Genomic DNA, 16,752 nt, shown 5'->3' on the forward strand with positions numbered 1-16,752 from the left:
AAGACAGAGAAAAAGAGCAGATAAACATGTGCTTAAAAAAGACAGAAGGCAAATTCTTGTATATACGTTTTATGTAAGTAATAAAATATTACTATAACATAAATATAAATGTGACTTTGCAGTCTACATTTCGCAATCAACATACAACCAAATGTAGTAAACAAAACATTTGTAATCCACTGCAACATAATTAACAGAGCCCAACGAAAACAAAGCTCCAAACACATTTCAGAAATAAATATATAGATATATAAACGGTCAAATTCATAAATGAAATATTAAAATATCTTCTTGGAATTAGTAAGTGTACAAAACTGCTCAGAGGGAACAAGAAAAGAGGAAGAAATAAAAGGAAAAACAAAAAGAAAAACTCAAAAACCAAACTCAGAACAAATACATATGTTTACATATTGGACATATTTACATATTGGAAATAATCATGACAACTATTTATTTAAAATCTTTTAAATTTTTCAGTGTTTTTTTTTTGGAAAAGTTGTATATCCACACTGTGTCAAATAACAGGATTGCGAACAGGAAAAAAAACAAAACAAAAACAAAACCAAAATCAACACCTGTTCCAAAAACTGCTCACTCACAGATGCCTCTTATTTTTGAGAAAAGACACGGAACACCCGAGTCAGAATCCCTCGGTTCATGTGCTGCTCTCAGAGAGAGAAAGAAAGAAAAGGAAGAGGGAGACATAAGAAATAGTCCCACAGCAGCTGCTTGCTTTTCTCCCCGTGATAATCTCCCTTTATCCGGCGAGGGTGAGTCAGGAGGACAGTGAGGGTGGGGGGTGTTGTTGGGGGGTTGTGGGGGGTGGGGGGGTGGACAGCGAGGGGCTCAGCAGAGAGAGTAGTGGTCTCTGGTGGTCCTCACGGTGGGCTGGAGAAGAGGGGAGCTGGACAGGCGCTGGGATTTTACCTGAGATTGAGCACTTCTGCACTTTAGCCCTCTCACTCTCAGCACGCTTTAAACCAGGGAGATCAACCCACCCACGAGAGATAGACCTTCACCATGGGGGGACATTTAAAAGAGACTGTAAACAACAACAACAACAAGGTGATGATGATGATGATGAGGGAGAAGAGGACATTTCACACAGCCTGCCTTTACAACCAGCACCCTTTGATTCAGCACGGACACAAACACACCAGAATAAGTGCTCATCAAAACAAGAAGACAAAGATACGTAATAATAATAATAATAATAATAATAATAATAATAATAATAATGGAGACAGACAAAATAAAAGTCTTTTTTTTTTTAAATAAAAAGCTCGTGCGTGTGTGCTGGCTGCTTTTTTAGGCCCATGGCTGTGTGGACAGAGAAAGCTCGTGCTCCACTTCCTCCACGACATGGCTCACAAAAAACGCTCGAGCTTTTGTTTCCTCGAAAGAAAACCCAAAGCCCAGATTTGAAAAGAACGGCACAGAAGGATCCCCCGAGATAAATCAACACCTAATGTTTGCCTCACTCTTACAGTGTTTCATGGCAGATTTTGCGCGATGTGAAAAACAACAACAAAAATAGAGAACATAAACATTTTCAACAAGTTCTCACATCCCAAATTAAAGATAAGCAGCACAGGAGGCAGAGGAGAAGCAGTGTGAGAGCTACTGATTAAGATTAACGTAGGGTCGATCCAGCCTCTGGTCATCTACATCAGGACTAACAGCTAACAGTAAGGACAGTGTCGCTAGGAACTGACTTGATTGAGCATTGTACGGAGTTTCCACAATAACAAAAACACACCGGCATCAGCTCAACCCTATGGGCTGTTGATGTTGTGTGTTTTATTCGCGTGGAATCAGCGTGCACATAGGAATCAAGACATTTCATTGTGTTAAAGGAAGGAGTAGTGCGAGTTACTGGTGGTCAGAGGGTCCATCCAGCCTGTGGTCATCTACATTAGACTAAACATAGTCTCTTTCATGGAATAAGGGCTCTCTTTGAGCAGTGCTAAAATAATAATAATAATAATAATCTAAATGAATCCTCAGAGTGTACTATTTTTGTTGTGTCCCCACATTGCACCCCCATGTCTTTCATTTAGTAAATACAGTAAACAATGTCGATCTGGGTTTATTACCTAAACACACTCTCTCTCTCTCTCTCTCTCTCTCTCTGCTGTGTCGGAGACAACACTCTCCCGACCCAACTTTTCCTGCCGGACAAACAAAACGCAAAGGACCGAGATGAAACAGCTTCCATTTAGTCCCCTTTTCTGTTCACTTTTTCAGCTGCACTCTCTCTCTCTCTCTCTCGCTCTCTCTCTCTCTCTCTCTCTCTCTCTCTCTCTGTCTTTGAGCACATGGAGACATTGAGATGAAACACCATCCATTTAGTATTTAGTACCTTTTCTATTCTGTTGCTGTAGGTCTCTCTCTCTCTCTCTCTCTCTCTCTCTCTCTCTCTCTTTGCTATGATTTTTAAATTTTTTTTTTGTCGTTGTTGTTTTTTGAAAAAAAAAGAAAAAGAAAAAAGAAAACCCAACAAAAAAAGAAAGGAGTGTCATTGAGCGCTGTCTCGGGGTCACGGCACCGGACTATGGAGCGTGTTATGGTGCAGCGGTGGCGTGTCGGCCTGCGCGTAAACGTCCTCGACGCCGGCGTGCGGCGGCAGGCCTACGGGCGTCATGCGCTTCTCCTTCTGCCGGCGGTTGCAGAACCACACGCGCACCACCTCCTTCTCCAGCTGCAGCGTGCCGGCCAGCGTGCTGATCTCGTGCGCCGACGGCTTGGGGCACTTGAGGAAGTGGTTCTCCAGCGCGCCCTTCACGCCCACCTCGATGCTCGTGCGCTTCTTGCGCTTGCGCCCCTGCGCCGCGATCTTGTCCAGGTTGGTGGGGCTGCCGCTGTTCGAGTCCGTCTCCTCCAGCCACTTGTTGAGCAACGGCTTGAGCTTGCACATGTTCTTGAAGCTCAACTGCAGCGCCTCGAAGCGGCAGATGGTGGTCTGCGAGAACACGTTGCCGTAGAGCGTGCCGAGCGCCAGCCCTACGTCCGCCTGCGTGAAGCCCAGCTTGATGCGCCGCTGCTTGAACTGCTTGGCGAACTGCTCGAGGTCGTCCGAGCTAGGCGCGTCTTCGTCCGAGTGCAGCTCGTGCTGCTGCTGCTGCCCGTAGGGCGACGCTTCCAGCGCGCCTTCGCTCCCTGCGCCTCCTCCCGCGCCCGTGCCCCCGCCTCCTCCTCCTCCGCCGCCGCCTCCTCCGCCAGCGTCCTCGTGCAGCGGCGCGCTCAGCATTCCGTAGCCCGTCTGCGAGTAGAGCAGGGACGGCTGATGCGCGCCGGTGCCCGGCGAGAGTGGAGGCAGGTGGTGGGCCGTGGCCGCCCACGAGCCTCCGCTGTGGTGATGCTGGTGATGCTGCTGGTGCTGATGGTGGTGGTGGTGGTGATGGTGATGCTGTGGATGGTGCGCGTTCTGGCTCGGCTGGTGCCCGAGATGCGCGCGCTGGTAAGCGGCCGCGGGGAGGTCGTCGCAGGCGCTTTTGTGCTCCCAGTCTTGGGCGGAGGAGCGGGGCAGCCACTGGTGGTGGGTGAGCCCTTGCAGGTATTCGTGGTGCATCATCTTCTGCACTTCGCGGTACGTGGTGCCCTGGTGCATGCGCTCCGGGTCCGGGTGCATGAGCGGCGCGGACGACAGCGCGTTAGTCCGCGGGATGTACTGCGCTGTCGTGGCCATGGCCGGTAATGGGGGTGCTGCTTGCTGCTTGCTGCTGCTGCTGCTTCTGTGGATGCTGCTGTTCTCACGTGCGGGGAAACACTCAACACTGACGGTCGCTCGCAAGGCGCTGATGCGCTTTAGAGCGGGGGAAGGAGGCGAACGAGCCGGGGAGGAGGGGCCAGGGGCGGGAGCACACGCCCTCAGAAAGCGCTGATTGGCGGGATGATTCCTTAAGTTCCGAGGGCAGGATCGCATTCACTCGCGATTGGCTGCTCTCTCTCTCTCTCTCTCTCTCTCTCTCTCTCTCTCTCTCTCTCTCTCTCTCTCTCCTTTTTACGAAATGAGGCTTTGTGGGGTGTTTTGCACCTAAACCACGTGGGGGAGTGCGGTCCTCTTCACTAGGGTAGAAGAAAGCCCCCCTACCCCCACCCCCACTCCACCCAACACACACAAAAACACGCCTCTTTCTTTAAATTAGTGTGGTGAGTAACTGTATCTGTCCTTTTTCAAGTACACACCTGCTGCATTAGCCGCACAAAGCAACTATCTGACCGCCACAACTGTCAAACATATCAAACAGGAAGAGTGGTGTGTTTTCCCTTCACCCGGTTCCACAGAGCACTACTCAAAACGTCCAGAAGGAGCTGACTTGACTGGGATGTGTCCACCCTTCCACGTGTATCGTATACATGACGTTGATGTAATACCTTCCGTTTCTCTATGGAGCCAATGGAACTAGAGTAAACTAAAGAGAGAGCTGAATCTCACCTCCCTTGGTGTTGCGTGCATGCTCTTAGAGCAGTGGTCTAGTGCTCTACAGTGTGTGAGGTGGGCTTCTAGCACCCGCCCTCCCTTTGGTTGGCAGTGTTCAGAATAAATGTGATGTTTTGTTCTGGATTTATTTATTTATTTATTTATTTACTTGTCCTTTAATTGATTTATATTTATTTGTGAATTTCTCCACGCGGGAATTTTGTGAAATTTGGACACTTCCACAGGTTTCTCGAGTGGGGAGAGCTCTATTTTCATATTCCTTCAAGCCTTTTTTTTTCTCGCCACGTTTATTTTGTATTCTTTATTTTATATCCCCCCCACTCTCTCTCTCTCTCTCTCTCTCTCTCTCTCTCTCTCTCTCTCTCTCTCTCTCTCTCTCAACAGCAACTTGGAGAAATCCTGCCTTCCTCCCTCCTGGCTTTTCCTCGCGCTGCTTTCCCCGGCTGATCTGATTATTTTTCCCTTCACGTTTTGTCCCAATAGCAAATTACCAATTCTATGAATTGCAAAGCAGCCTCGGAGACGCTGAGGGCTGAGGAGAGAGAGAGGAGAGAGGAGAGAGAGAGAGAGAGAGAGAGGGGGGGGGGGGATGCCAAGATTGAAAGGGATCTTTGCAAACACAATCACGTTCTTAAATGGAAATGTGGGGCTTTAAACAAATCTTACATCTCTCCTGTTTCAGTCGTGTAAAAGTCTGCAATCAGGCGCGCGCTCCTTCCAACTCCCGCCGCTGTTTGCAGGACGGCTCTTATCTTCTCCTTGGTTGTGGTTGTTGTTGTTGGTATCAGGCCTATTTCAATTATTTATTCTAATGCAGGTTTTACTGGGCCACGCTCGCTTCCTTTGCATTTGCCTTGTTCTGATTTTTGGGGGGACTCTTTCCGCAGGCTTTCCGGAGAAGAGAGGACGAGGCAGGGGCTGAGGCTGAGGAAAGGGCTCGAGCACGCTGCCCCACTGGTGAGTTTGCACGCTTCTTTTCCACCCCCCACCCCCCCACCCCATCTGTCTTGCTGAGAGGGAATGAGCGCTGGCTGGACGGGGATGCTCTCAGGGTCACAGGTGCTCGTCACCACTCTGTCAAAGGCGTGGTTATGTCCAGCCACCATTTATTTATTTATTTATTAATCTCAGCCGCGCGCGGAGGAAAAAATCCGGAGCCAGCTGTGTTTGGTCATAGATGGCTAATAGACATGAAAGAGACAGTCGCTGTTATTTTTGATTGATTTATTCGGTTATTTTAAATTGTTTTAATTCAGCGTTAATCTGATCAGCTTTATACAGGAATACGACGCTGGAGCTGGATTTTTAGCACCCCATAATTAGAGCAGAACCCAAAACAAGCGCGAACATGACCCTTAAACAAGGACCATCCATAATAACCCTAATCCTAAACCCAGTCCTAATCCTAAAGGCTGGTCGCCGCTTACCGTTTCGTTTTAACACGTGATATCACCAATTAATTCGGTTTAAATTTAATACCGTGTAATTAACCGTTATAAGCAGCTCCAGCAGTTTTAATTCTACTGCTCTCTGTGGATTATATGTTTCTTCAATAACCACAGCGTTGTCCTGTTATCTCTGTGTGTATTTCTGGATGTGATACGGACTTAATGAGGATGATGCTTTACTGTAAGCTCTCTCTCTCTCTCTCTCTCTCTCTCTCTCTGTCGCTTTCGTCTGAGTGGGAATAAAAAAGAGCAGAGGGAGGCAAAATCCCAATGGAACACACACACACACACACACACACACACACACACACACACACACACCACACACCCGAGCTCGCACCCACACACCAGCTCTTGTACTTGGGACAGAGGGGCTACAAAAGCGGGCAGATGCTCGTGCTGCTCCTCCTCCAGTTCTCCTGCCCCCTGTGAGGGGCAGAGGGGGGAATTTTTGCCGGGACGCACGAGGTTGCTATGGAGAGAGGATTGAAAGGAGCGCACTGATCTTCCTCATGAATGATCGGCCATACAGGAAAAAACGAATAACAGGCCTCCGTCTGTAAGACAGTAGGGGACAAGTGTGGTCTTTGACCACTGAATTTTTGGACGCACTAATTTTGGCCGCAGTCTTTGAGTCGTTTGGGGGTAGGGGGTTGGTGTGTGTGTGTGTGTGTGGGGTGGGGTGGGGGGTGATGCAGGGGTAGTGGGGTTCAGGATGTGTTGGCTAGTGGCAGCTTGTCATGCAACTTCACTTTCCGCCCCCCACACCCCCCGCCCACTTCAGGAATTCTGCACTCCGTTTAACACTCAGAGCCGCGGCTGCACGCAGATCACTTCCGCAGCGCGCGGTTGCAGGGTGCTCGCGCTGTTACTCACAGAGTGATTCACGAGTTTTGAATCGTATAATTATGATATTGGAGAGTAGCAGACCCCTGAGCCCCTTCACTCCCATCGGACTTTCTTGAAGTGGTTTCAGAATTAACGCGATTCCACGCAGCGGCTTCTAAAACAAGGTCCCCGCTCGGTCCCAGCATCTGCTTCACCCGTAAACAAACAAACAAACAAACAAACAAACAAACAACGCGAGCATTCTTTCTCACACAAAATCGAGGAACATTCATTATTATTTTATACAATCTTCAGAACGTAAAGTACACACCTAGAAAAACCGCGAGTGCTGTGGTCCCCTCAGGAGTAGCTACGTTTTCAGTATCTTTATTAGAAAACATTATTTTATAGCAGTCTAATTTAATTGTAGTTTTGGTTTTTATTCCTTTTTTAACTCCAGATGTTTTTAATTGTTTTTCTATTTAAACAGTTCTATTGGGAAATTTTAAAACAATAATCGCCCTTCTTTCTGGCAAATAGTTCTAAAACTTCAAGGCACACAATTGGATTTTATTACCACTTTTTTTTTTTTTATCTTTGGAGATATTTAAACGGTCTATACTTTAGTGAACAGAAGCAGTACCTGGAGACAACCTTTTTTTCCTGAGATATTCGTTCGTTTTTATTCATTATTATTTATTCGGTTCCATTTGATAGATTTGTTTTGTTTCACATATTTCCATCAATGTCTAAAACCCAACAAACAATGAAACAAAAATGAACGAATTAAGCAGAGTTTGAAATTTTTAGCATTCACTACTCAATAAAGTTTATATTCATCCACTTTTATTTTGCAATTTCAACGACTGAACAAATGAAAATATGTTGTATTAACTGGGTTTCCCCAGTAATTATTTGTTTTAAAAAAGAATATTTATTATAAAAGTCTGTATATGAGACAGTAAAAGTGTATGTGTGTGTGTGTGTGTGTGTGTGTGTGAGAGAGAGAGAGAGAGAGACAGAGAGAGACAGACAGATTCTTTGCATTACAGTAATAAGTCTGTGTTTAGGAGACAGTAATGTGTATGACAGTAATGTGTAAGCGATAGTAAAAAAGTGTTTGACACAGTAATACGTGTATAATGCAGTAGCAAATTGTGTGTGTGTGTGTAGAAAGCGTGTATGTGTGTGAGACACAGTAATAACAACAATATGTAATAACTATGTGTATTAAATTGTTGCGTGTGTATCCATGAGGCAGTAGTAAGTATGTGTCAATGAGGCAGGAATATGTGTAATGTGTGTACAAGATAGTGATAAGTGTGTATGAAACAGTGTGAAGTGTGTGGCTATGAGAGTAATGTGTGAGTGTGCAATAAATGTTTGTGTATCAGGCAATAATATTGAGTGTGTGTGTGTGTGTGTGAGAGAGAGAGAGAGAGAGAGAGAGAGAGAGAGAGAGGGAGAGAGAGAGTGAAAGAGAGAGAGAGAGAGAGAGAACATTTTTTTTGCATTTACAATAATTGTATATTTCAATGATTATTTTTGTCCTAAATTTTTTGAAATTTCAGCCCATTGCTTGGCAGTATAAATGTAACCAATGGACAAAACACATTGAATTGTATTAAACTGAGAGAGAGATGGAGAAAGAGACAGTTTATATGACACACGTGTTTCTGTATAGGAATGTAATATGTATGTGGGTATAAAACAGTAATATGTGTGTATGATGGTTTAATAAGTATGATTGTCTGTGTGTGTGTTTTTGTGTGTATGTGAGACAGTAATAAGTGTGTCTCTATGAAGTAAAGTATACTGAGTAGCATGTAGAGTGTGTAGTGTATTATGTGCAGTACATTGTGTAGTATAGAGCTTCTGAAGTGTAGTGTGTACAATAGTTTGTGTTCTGTAGCATTTGTAATGTAGTATGTTCAGCAGAGTGTGTAATGTTTTGTTCAGTAGTGTGTAGTGAAGTGTAGTATGTTCAGTAGTGTGTAGTGGAATGTGTTCAGAAGTGTGGACTGTAATATAATGTTCATTGGTTTAGAGTGTAGTTTTGTGTTCAGTAGTGTAGTGTTGTGTTCACTAATGTGTAGTGTAGTGTTGTGTTCTGTAGTGTAGTGTTCACTAGTGCGGTGTGTAGTGTAGTGTTCAGTACTGTGGAGTGTATTGTAGTGTTCAGTAGTGTGTAGTGTAGTGTTCAGTAGTGTGTAGTGTAGTGTTCAGTAGTGTGAAGTGTAGTTTTGTGTTCAGTAGTGTGTAGTGTAGCTTTGTGTTTAGTAGTGTGGAGTGTAGTTTTGTGTTCAGTATGGTGGAGTGTAGTTTTGTGTTCAGTATTGTGGAGTGTAGCTTTGTGTTCAGTAGTGTGTAGTGTAGTGTAGTGTTCAGTAGGGTGGAGTGGAGTGTAGTGTTCAGTAGTGTGTACTGTAGTGTGCAGTGTAGTGTAGTATTCAGTAGTGTGTAGTGTAGTTTTGTGTTCAGTAGTGTGTAGTGTAGTTTTGTGTTCAGCAGTGTGGAGTGGAGTGTAGTGTTCAGTAGTGTGGAATGGGGTGTAATGTTCAGTAGTGTGGAGTGGGGTGTAGTGTTCAGTAGAGTGGTGTGTTTTGTGTTCAGCAGTGTGAAGTGTAGTGTAGTGTTCAGTAGTGTGGAGTGTAGTGTGTAGTGTAGTGTAGTGTTCAGTAGTGTGGAGTGTAGTGTAGTGTTCAGTAGTGTGGAGTGTAGTTTAGTGTTCAGTAGTGTGGAGTGGGGTGTAGTGTTCAGTAGTGTGGAGTGTAGTTTTTTGTGTTCAGTAGTGTGTAGTGTAGTGTTGAATAGTGTGTAGTGTAGTGTAGTGTTGAGTAGTGTGTAGTGTAGTATAGTGTTCAGTAGTGTGTAGTGTAGTGTAGTGTTGAGTAGTGTGAAATTTAGTGTTGTGTTCATTAGTGTGGAGTGTTGTTTTGTGTTCAGCAGTGTGAAGTGTAATGTAGTGTTCAGTAGTGTGGAGTGTAGTGTAGTGTTCAGTAGTGTGGAGTGTAGTTTAGTTTTCAGTAGTGTTTAGTGTAGTTTAGTGTTCAGTAGTGTGGAGTGTAGTTTAGTGTTCAGTAGTGTAGAGTGTAGTGTTCAATAGTGTGGAGTGTAGTTTTGTGTTCAGTAGTGTGTAGTGTAGTGTAGTGTTCAGTAGTGTGGAATGTAGTGTAGTGTTCAGTAATGTGGAGTGTAGTGTTCAGTAGTGTGGAGTGTAGTGTTCAGTAGTGTGGAGTGTGGTGTAGTGTTCAGTAGTGTGGAGTGTGGTGTAGTGTTCAGTAATGTGGAGTGTGGTGTAGTGTTCAGTAATGTGGAGTGTGGTGTAGTGTTCAGTAATGTGGAGTGTGGTGTAGTATTCAGTAGTGTGGTGAAGTCTGTGCAGTTTTGTGACTTACTCACTTTAGCTTCGTTCACTGAGTAGAGCGAGCGCACCTCAAAGTGTTTTAATGAAAAGCTTCACCTCGCTATAGCTGAAAGAAAGACTCTCTCTCTCTCTATCTCTCTCTCTCTCTCTCTCTCTCTGTGTGTGTGTGTGTGTGTGTGTGTGTGTAAGGGACCAGGCTCGGTCCGCTTAGTCCCGAGGGAAACTCGCAGGGGAACCGGCTTCCTTACGGGGAAAAAGGAGGGGAGAAAAGAAAGGTGTTAGCCATCTTTCTCCATCTTTCTCCATCTCTCCACTTATCTTTGGGCTAATTAGGCGGGGCTCTGAAGACGTCCGCATGAATATTCATGACGGGCAGCAGCGCGCAATTAACCACGGGAAGAGGATGAGAGAGCGCGCGGAGAGGAGAGTGTTTCAGCTCTCTCTCTCTCTCTCTCTCTCTCTCTCTCTCTCTCTCTCTCACACACACACACACACACACACACACACACACACACACACACACACACACACACGCACACTTCACTCTCTGCACTGTAAGGGAAGGTTTAGTTTTGAATGGTATATAAATGTTACCCGAGCTCCATTTTAATTGCCCGCGTGTCTGTGCACTGTGGACAGAATACACTTTTTTTTTTTTTTAGGAAGAAACCATTCATATTTTTTAGAAGTGGAAATGACTATAGTCGTCTAAAATGCAGTGGATTGTGCAGCAGGCCCCGGTCTCACAGGTTTATAGATTTCCAACAATTTATTATATTTTTAATTTGGCATTTTTCTTAACCCTTAACTAAATCAAAGAAAATAAGGCACTGAGGATCCAAACACAGCGTGACACGTGCATAAAAGCAAGCAAGTGAACAACTGAACAAACAAACAAACAAATGCAGAAAAATGTATTAGTAACTTTTCAGCCCCCCCCCCCCCCATATTTACATATAACCACACAGATAGGCATATTTTTAGAATATGGAATAAAAGACTAAATTCAAATGAAAGTCAACATGTGTTTAATTAATGATCTATTATATCTGATTGTATAATAATAAAGAACTGTAAAAATATATATTTAGACAATATATACAGACCTAAAAAGCAGCATGACAGCAGGAAAGAGAAGGACAGGATACACACACACACACACACACACACACACACACACACACACACACGCACACACCACACTTTGTTTGGTGCCCTAACCTGTGTGGCTGCCTTTCTGTCCACTGAGGCCTCAATCCTCTACTTTGAATTCAAGGTGATCTTTATCCTGTCCCCCCTCCTGGGTGTGCACTTGCCACTGGCTTCCATAAAGATGCGCTTATGTATGTATGTATGTGCGGAGGGGAACACGGGGAGCTTTTGGAGAGGGCTGCTGCGATAAGCAGTGGAATTTGTGCCGCCTGAATATGGATGGAAGGCCGGCTCTTAGTAAGCAGCTGATAGAGAGGTAAACAGCTTGTGGGCTGAAGGGGTTAGAAGCATGCACCTGAATACATTGGGCCTCTCCTCTGTCTATCAGCCCAATAGCTGATCAAGTCACTATTATTTCTTCCCCTTCCCATAATGTAGTTTGTCTGAAAACCTTGCGGGGACCCTGACCACAGAGACTGACTTGCTCTGATGCCAATTGAGATACACTCCCTCCGAGCTCAAGGGAAGACTGCTATTGCAAACATTTTCACTCCCATTTTTTCAGAGATATGTCGGCTTCAAGACTAAAACTATGGATGGATTATGTTGCATCAGTATGCATTTGTATCGAGTCTAATCAGTCAGAAACGTGCCTCCTTTCTTTAATCCTTGGCTTCAGCTCTGCTTTTCGAATACTAATGTTTGTGCCTGTATTCGTTCTGTGGTAATCACAAACAGCCCATCACTTCCGTAGAGCTCTGTAGAACCCTGCGCTTTTACTGTCACTGCTGTAGCAAAAGTTTGGCTGAAGTACATTTAAAGTATCACTAAAGTGCATCATTAGTTCATCATTTAAAGGCAGGGTTAGAAGAGAAGTGTGCCACATTGTTTAAAGTGTTGTTCTCTGAATTCACTAGTCAATGTAAAATTAAATTGAATGAATTGTAACTGATGTATAATCTTAGTTCATTCACATTGCTATGTTCTGAAAACAATCTGAAAAAAAGGTTTTTCAGTTACTGTAAAATCTGTAAAAAAAAAGCTACATAAATAGAAACTTAAATAAAAAACTGTACATGGCATTTCATTAGGTGTTGGAATTGCTTTGGAAAAAAAACAATAACAAAAACATAGGCATGGCCGTGGAAGCAAATATGCTTTTCTTTAATTATGAGAGCTTTTGCATTTTTATGGCTTACATTCATTTCAACACTGTTTTGTGGGCTGCTGCCAATAAGCCTTACTTTATAGGGTTTCTGTACATTCTCCATCTCTCAGACTTCAGCTGTGGCTTAGATTATTACACGTAAGCATTTTTTAAAAGTAAGGTGGAAAAGAAAGAGTTATTACATGTAATTACAATTTAATTACTACCTTGTTCTCCATGCGGCTGCATGGCTTCAATAAGTCCTCTGTGAATCGAGCCTCTACGGTCAGCTCAGCAACTGATTATGGAGTCGTGCTTGCACTGGGTCAGTTGGGTTGGTGTATAATAATGAAACAGTGCAGTACAGTGAGCTGCCAGGAGCAGGATTTAAATACAGCCACAACTTAGAAGCACAATATTGTACTGCGGCTGTACTCCACGGAAAAAAAGAGAAGGTGATTTACTATTTAGATAGTCTGCTGGGCTATTTTAAATATTTAATTACTGGCGTTGAACACCTTTGTGGATTATTATGTATCCGTTGAACCTTAGCGGGGCTAGTCACATAGCTAGGAAGAATCACAGCATTCCGCTCATTTACATACACACACACACACACTTGTGAGAGATGTCCAGAGGCCCTCTCCAATGTTATTAATGAGGTGCTTCCTTTTAATTAGATAGTAATTCTTGTTAATGCATGCCTAATGGAGCCCTATTGTCCCCTTCGGTCACTTCACATGCTTCTTCAGTGTATACCCTGCTTGTGTCTCTTTCTTGCTTTTGTGTTTTTCATTCTGCTTGGAGGGTCCTTAATGACTTTTACCTCGGTATAAACTTTAGAGCTGTGCTTGGGGGTGGGTTACTGTGAGCGGACCCATTCAGGTGTACTGATTGACCGCAGGACCCCATCGAAACGTCAGTGGTCAGTAACGTTACACCCCTCCAGAGTTTGTGGAGGAGCAGTCCATATTGTTCCCGTCTGTGCTCATGTGTGACCCGGCCTTTCCATGATACTGCGCTAGTGAGCGGGAGAGTGACCGTGGCGAAGCAGATTGTTCGCCAAAGAGGGGTCACGACCAGCTGCTGACCGCCCGTGTCTCAGCGCTGTCTGCGGTCAGGCACTTGCAAGGCAGACGCAATTGAGTTAGACTGCTTTTAATTGTGGATTGACCGGTCTGAGAGCTGTTTTGCGCTCGGGTCACTCGCCATAGCAGAGGTGGAGTCCCTTAAGCCCAGCGGCAATTTCAGCCCAGCGGCCAGAAAGAGGCTAGAGGCTGGAGGAGAGTGGGCAATGCATGACTGATGATTATAAGAGTTTATAGAAGAGGGCTTTGATAAGCTTTGGTTTGTTTGCTTAAGTGGAAAAGTGTAGAAAGTATGGGAACAAAGCTGAGGAAAAGACAGAATCACACACCCACAACCACACACACACTAGTGGGAGCTTAGACTGCGCGCCTCACTGACAGCCCCCTCATGCGCACGGTTGCGACAATTAATCGGCTCATTAGCAAATGATCACTGTGTCGATACTACAGCGGGGCAACAGGGGGCTGGGTGTTTGAGTTCTTTTTTTTTTTTTTTTTTTTAAAGCACTCTTTTGCTTTATTCTTCTTTTCTCTTCCTCTATTCAAAACTTATTCTTCATCTCTTCCTCCGCTTTTTCTTTTTTGCTCCTCCTGCTTTTCCTTCATCCTCTTGATACCATTACAAACGCCCACTTCTGCTGTTATAGCACTCTTTTTACTCTCGGAGAGCAGGTCAGGGTGTTGCGCTAACATTTGTTATCTGTAATCCTGCAGCTTCCTCATGCAAAACGAGCGTAGTAAACTCCCTCTCACACCTAATCCTCCCCTACTTTCTTTGATGCACTTTTATTCTCTATCTTCCTCCCTTTCTCTCTCTCTCTCTCTCTCTCTCTCTCTCTCTCTCTCTCTCTTTCTGTGTCTCTCTCTCCTTCGCCCTCTTTGTGGACCAGGCAAACAGGATGGGTAAAGAGAGGCATTCCTGATTGCCACACTTATCTTCTTCAAGCCCTTATGAATTATGGGGGGACTTCTTCTTCTTCTTCTTCTTCTTCTTCTTCTTCTTCTTCTTTTTTTCCCATCCTGAATCCCATACCACCCCCACCACACACACCCACTTCTCCTCTTCGCCCTTCTATCGTTTACACCCATTTTCTGGCAATTAAAAAGCAGCGGTGCTGCAGGTTCTTTCGCCCGCAGTGCAACACTCCAGCGCTGATGAATAATTTCTGCTCTCAGCCGAGGAGCTGGCTCTGCTTTCATGTTCTGGCTTTGTTGATTTGCTATTAAAACTCAGTGTGGGGTCTTTGGCTGTAGTGGAAAAATATGGAAACAAACACCAGTGGCTCGTTTGTAGGCATGCGCCACCTTCCAACAGGCTTCATCACGCACTCTTCTCATTGAGAGCCGGGCATGTCACTCAGAGGCCTGTTGCCCGTGTCTTTATGGGTGATCAGATTATTGATTTGATTGCAGCGTTTGATGCCTGTGTGAAGGCACACATTGAGATTATGTACTATATATCATGCAGATTGATGCTATGTATCATGGCAAGTGCAGTGGAGAAGGGACTGTAAGTGCTGACTGGTGCAAGTGATGGGTGAAAGATGGCTGTGTGTGTTGTTGATGCAGCAACTTCCATGTTACTTCTCAAAGTTAAGCCATTTTTATCTGATAAAAGTATAAACTGTGGAATATAAGAAACTTTAAAGGACAACCTGTTATTACAACCAGTGTCAACCTCTGTTCACATCTATAAAGGCTTATTCCAACCAGACCAACAGGCATTAGTCATAAAAGCTGCTTCAGTCAGGATCAGTTTAGAATGGGTTGTGATGAATATCCATTTTTGGAGTGAGCCTTTATAGATGTTTATATAATATTTATATATGTTTTAGAGATTTATGTAATGTTTATAGATGTTTATGTATTATTTATATATGTTTTACATGTTTATGTAATGTTAATTCATGTTTATGCTATATCTATTAATGTTTATAGATGTTTATTTGGGTTAAGATCAGGTTTGTTAATAAAAGACTTGTTTAGATCACATGAGGCCCCATTATTGACCAATAGGAAACTGAAACATTGTTAGTAAGTTCATATAATTTGTATTATATGTGAGTGATTTCTAATAATTATTTCATGTGGGTATTTCTGTGTGTGTGTGTGTGTGTGTGTATGAGTCTATTTGTGTGTTTTTTATCTTTACCATTTCCAGACTTTTCTTTGAGAAAGCCCAGTATGTGCAGTTACAGCTGAAGCAAACATGAATATTAAAGATATTGATATTGTTTTTGACAAAATAATTTGCATGTTTTCTATTGTTATATGGGCTTTTTACAAGGCACTAGAAAATAGCAGAGTATTGATTTTGACATGTATAGATGATTATTTTTAGTCCTATTTGCATTTATTTAGCTCTGTTCCAGTCCACTGGCTTTGGAATGGGGAAAGGAATGTGAGTAGAAGCTGCTGGGCTTCACTGCGTGAAGTGCGTAAAGGACAGTTGGGGAATTCCCTGAGTTATAGCGAGACTGTGGCTGACCATAACAAATAAGTTTATTAGTAATTAGTGTGATGGCTAGGCATTGTAAACTACAGGTTCAAAACAATGTCATAACAAATTATGTATGCCCTACTTACATTGTCTAAAAAAGATGTATGTGAATGCACTCTTTCTTTTATTCACTGTGTGTGTGTGTGTGTGTGTGTGTGTGTGTGTATAAGGCAGGTGTGATGCCCCAAACCACATTGCAAGAGGACACAGAGAGAGGTAAGATTCACGGGAAAAAAATTATTTCAGGGATCAGCAAAAAATAAATAATAATAAATAGTAAAATAGTAAGTTTACAGGAGAAGGAACAAACCTTCATAACTTTTAATGGAAGTCAATATAAAAATATATAGGAGCATGTCTATTGGTCCATTCAGCATGAATATATATTGGATTTATATTTTTATATATATATTTAATATATGTTTTTTTTTCTTTTTTTCTTAAGGCAATTTGTTTTGACTATTGTTCACAATCATTCAGTTCAAAAACCAAAAATGGAGGTTTGTGTTGTGCTCTCTCCAAATGTTTCACACAATGTTTAACTGTGTCGTTAACATGGTGAGTTACAAACTTTTAAGAATAAAGAAAATGTGACATACTCCTCAATAATACTGTGTCTTTATTATGAGTGTGGGTTGTGGGAGGAGGAGGGCTTTGAGTTTATGAATCCATCTTCAGTTTGACCCTCTGAAGTTATGGCCTGTGTCCACTAAGGTGTAGCTCTCTGATCTTTCAAGTTGATGATATAGATTTATGAACTTATTGTTTCATCTCTGTG

At 43.5% G+C, this 16,752-nt stretch overlaps 1 protein-coding gene and 1 long non-coding RNA gene across 2 annotated transcripts; one reads left to right on the forward strand and one right to left on the reverse strand.

Annotated features, from left to right (window-relative positions):
- Nucleotides 1-418: 418 nt before the first annotated feature.
- pou3f1 (POU class 3 homeobox 1) lies at nt 419-3,741 on the reverse strand. The gene has a single exon (XM_066683694.1). The coding sequence runs from the start codon at nt 3,686-3,688 to the stop codon at nt 2,540-2,542; it is 1,149 nt and encodes a 382-aa protein (XP_066539791.1). The 5' UTR covers nt 3,689-3,741; the 3' UTR covers nt 419-2,539.
- Nucleotides 3,742-5,136: 1,395 nt separating this feature from the next.
- Nucleotides 5,137-16,505, forward strand: LOC136708082 (uncharacterized). The gene is made up of 4 exons (XR_010804314.1): nt 5,137-5,221; nt 5,332-5,401; nt 16,145-16,190; nt 16,420-16,505. It is a non-coding gene; the product is annotated as an uncharacterized lncRNA (long non-coding RNA).
- The last annotated feature ends 247 nt before the right edge of the window (nt 16,506-16,752 follow it).

This window comes from Hoplias malabaricus, chromosome 10, assembly GCF_029633855.1.
Source record: "Hoplias malabaricus isolate fHopMal1 chromosome 10, fHopMal1.hap1, whole genome shotgun sequence".
NCBI lineage: Eukaryota > Metazoa > Chordata > Actinopteri > Characiformes > Erythrinidae > Hoplias > Hoplias malabaricus.

Excerpts from the sequence above, each read along its gene's own strand:
- pou3f1 (XM_066683694.1), bottom strand. The coding sequence starts at position 3,688 with ATGGCCACGACAGCGCAGTACATCCCGCGGACTAACGCGCTGTCGTCC.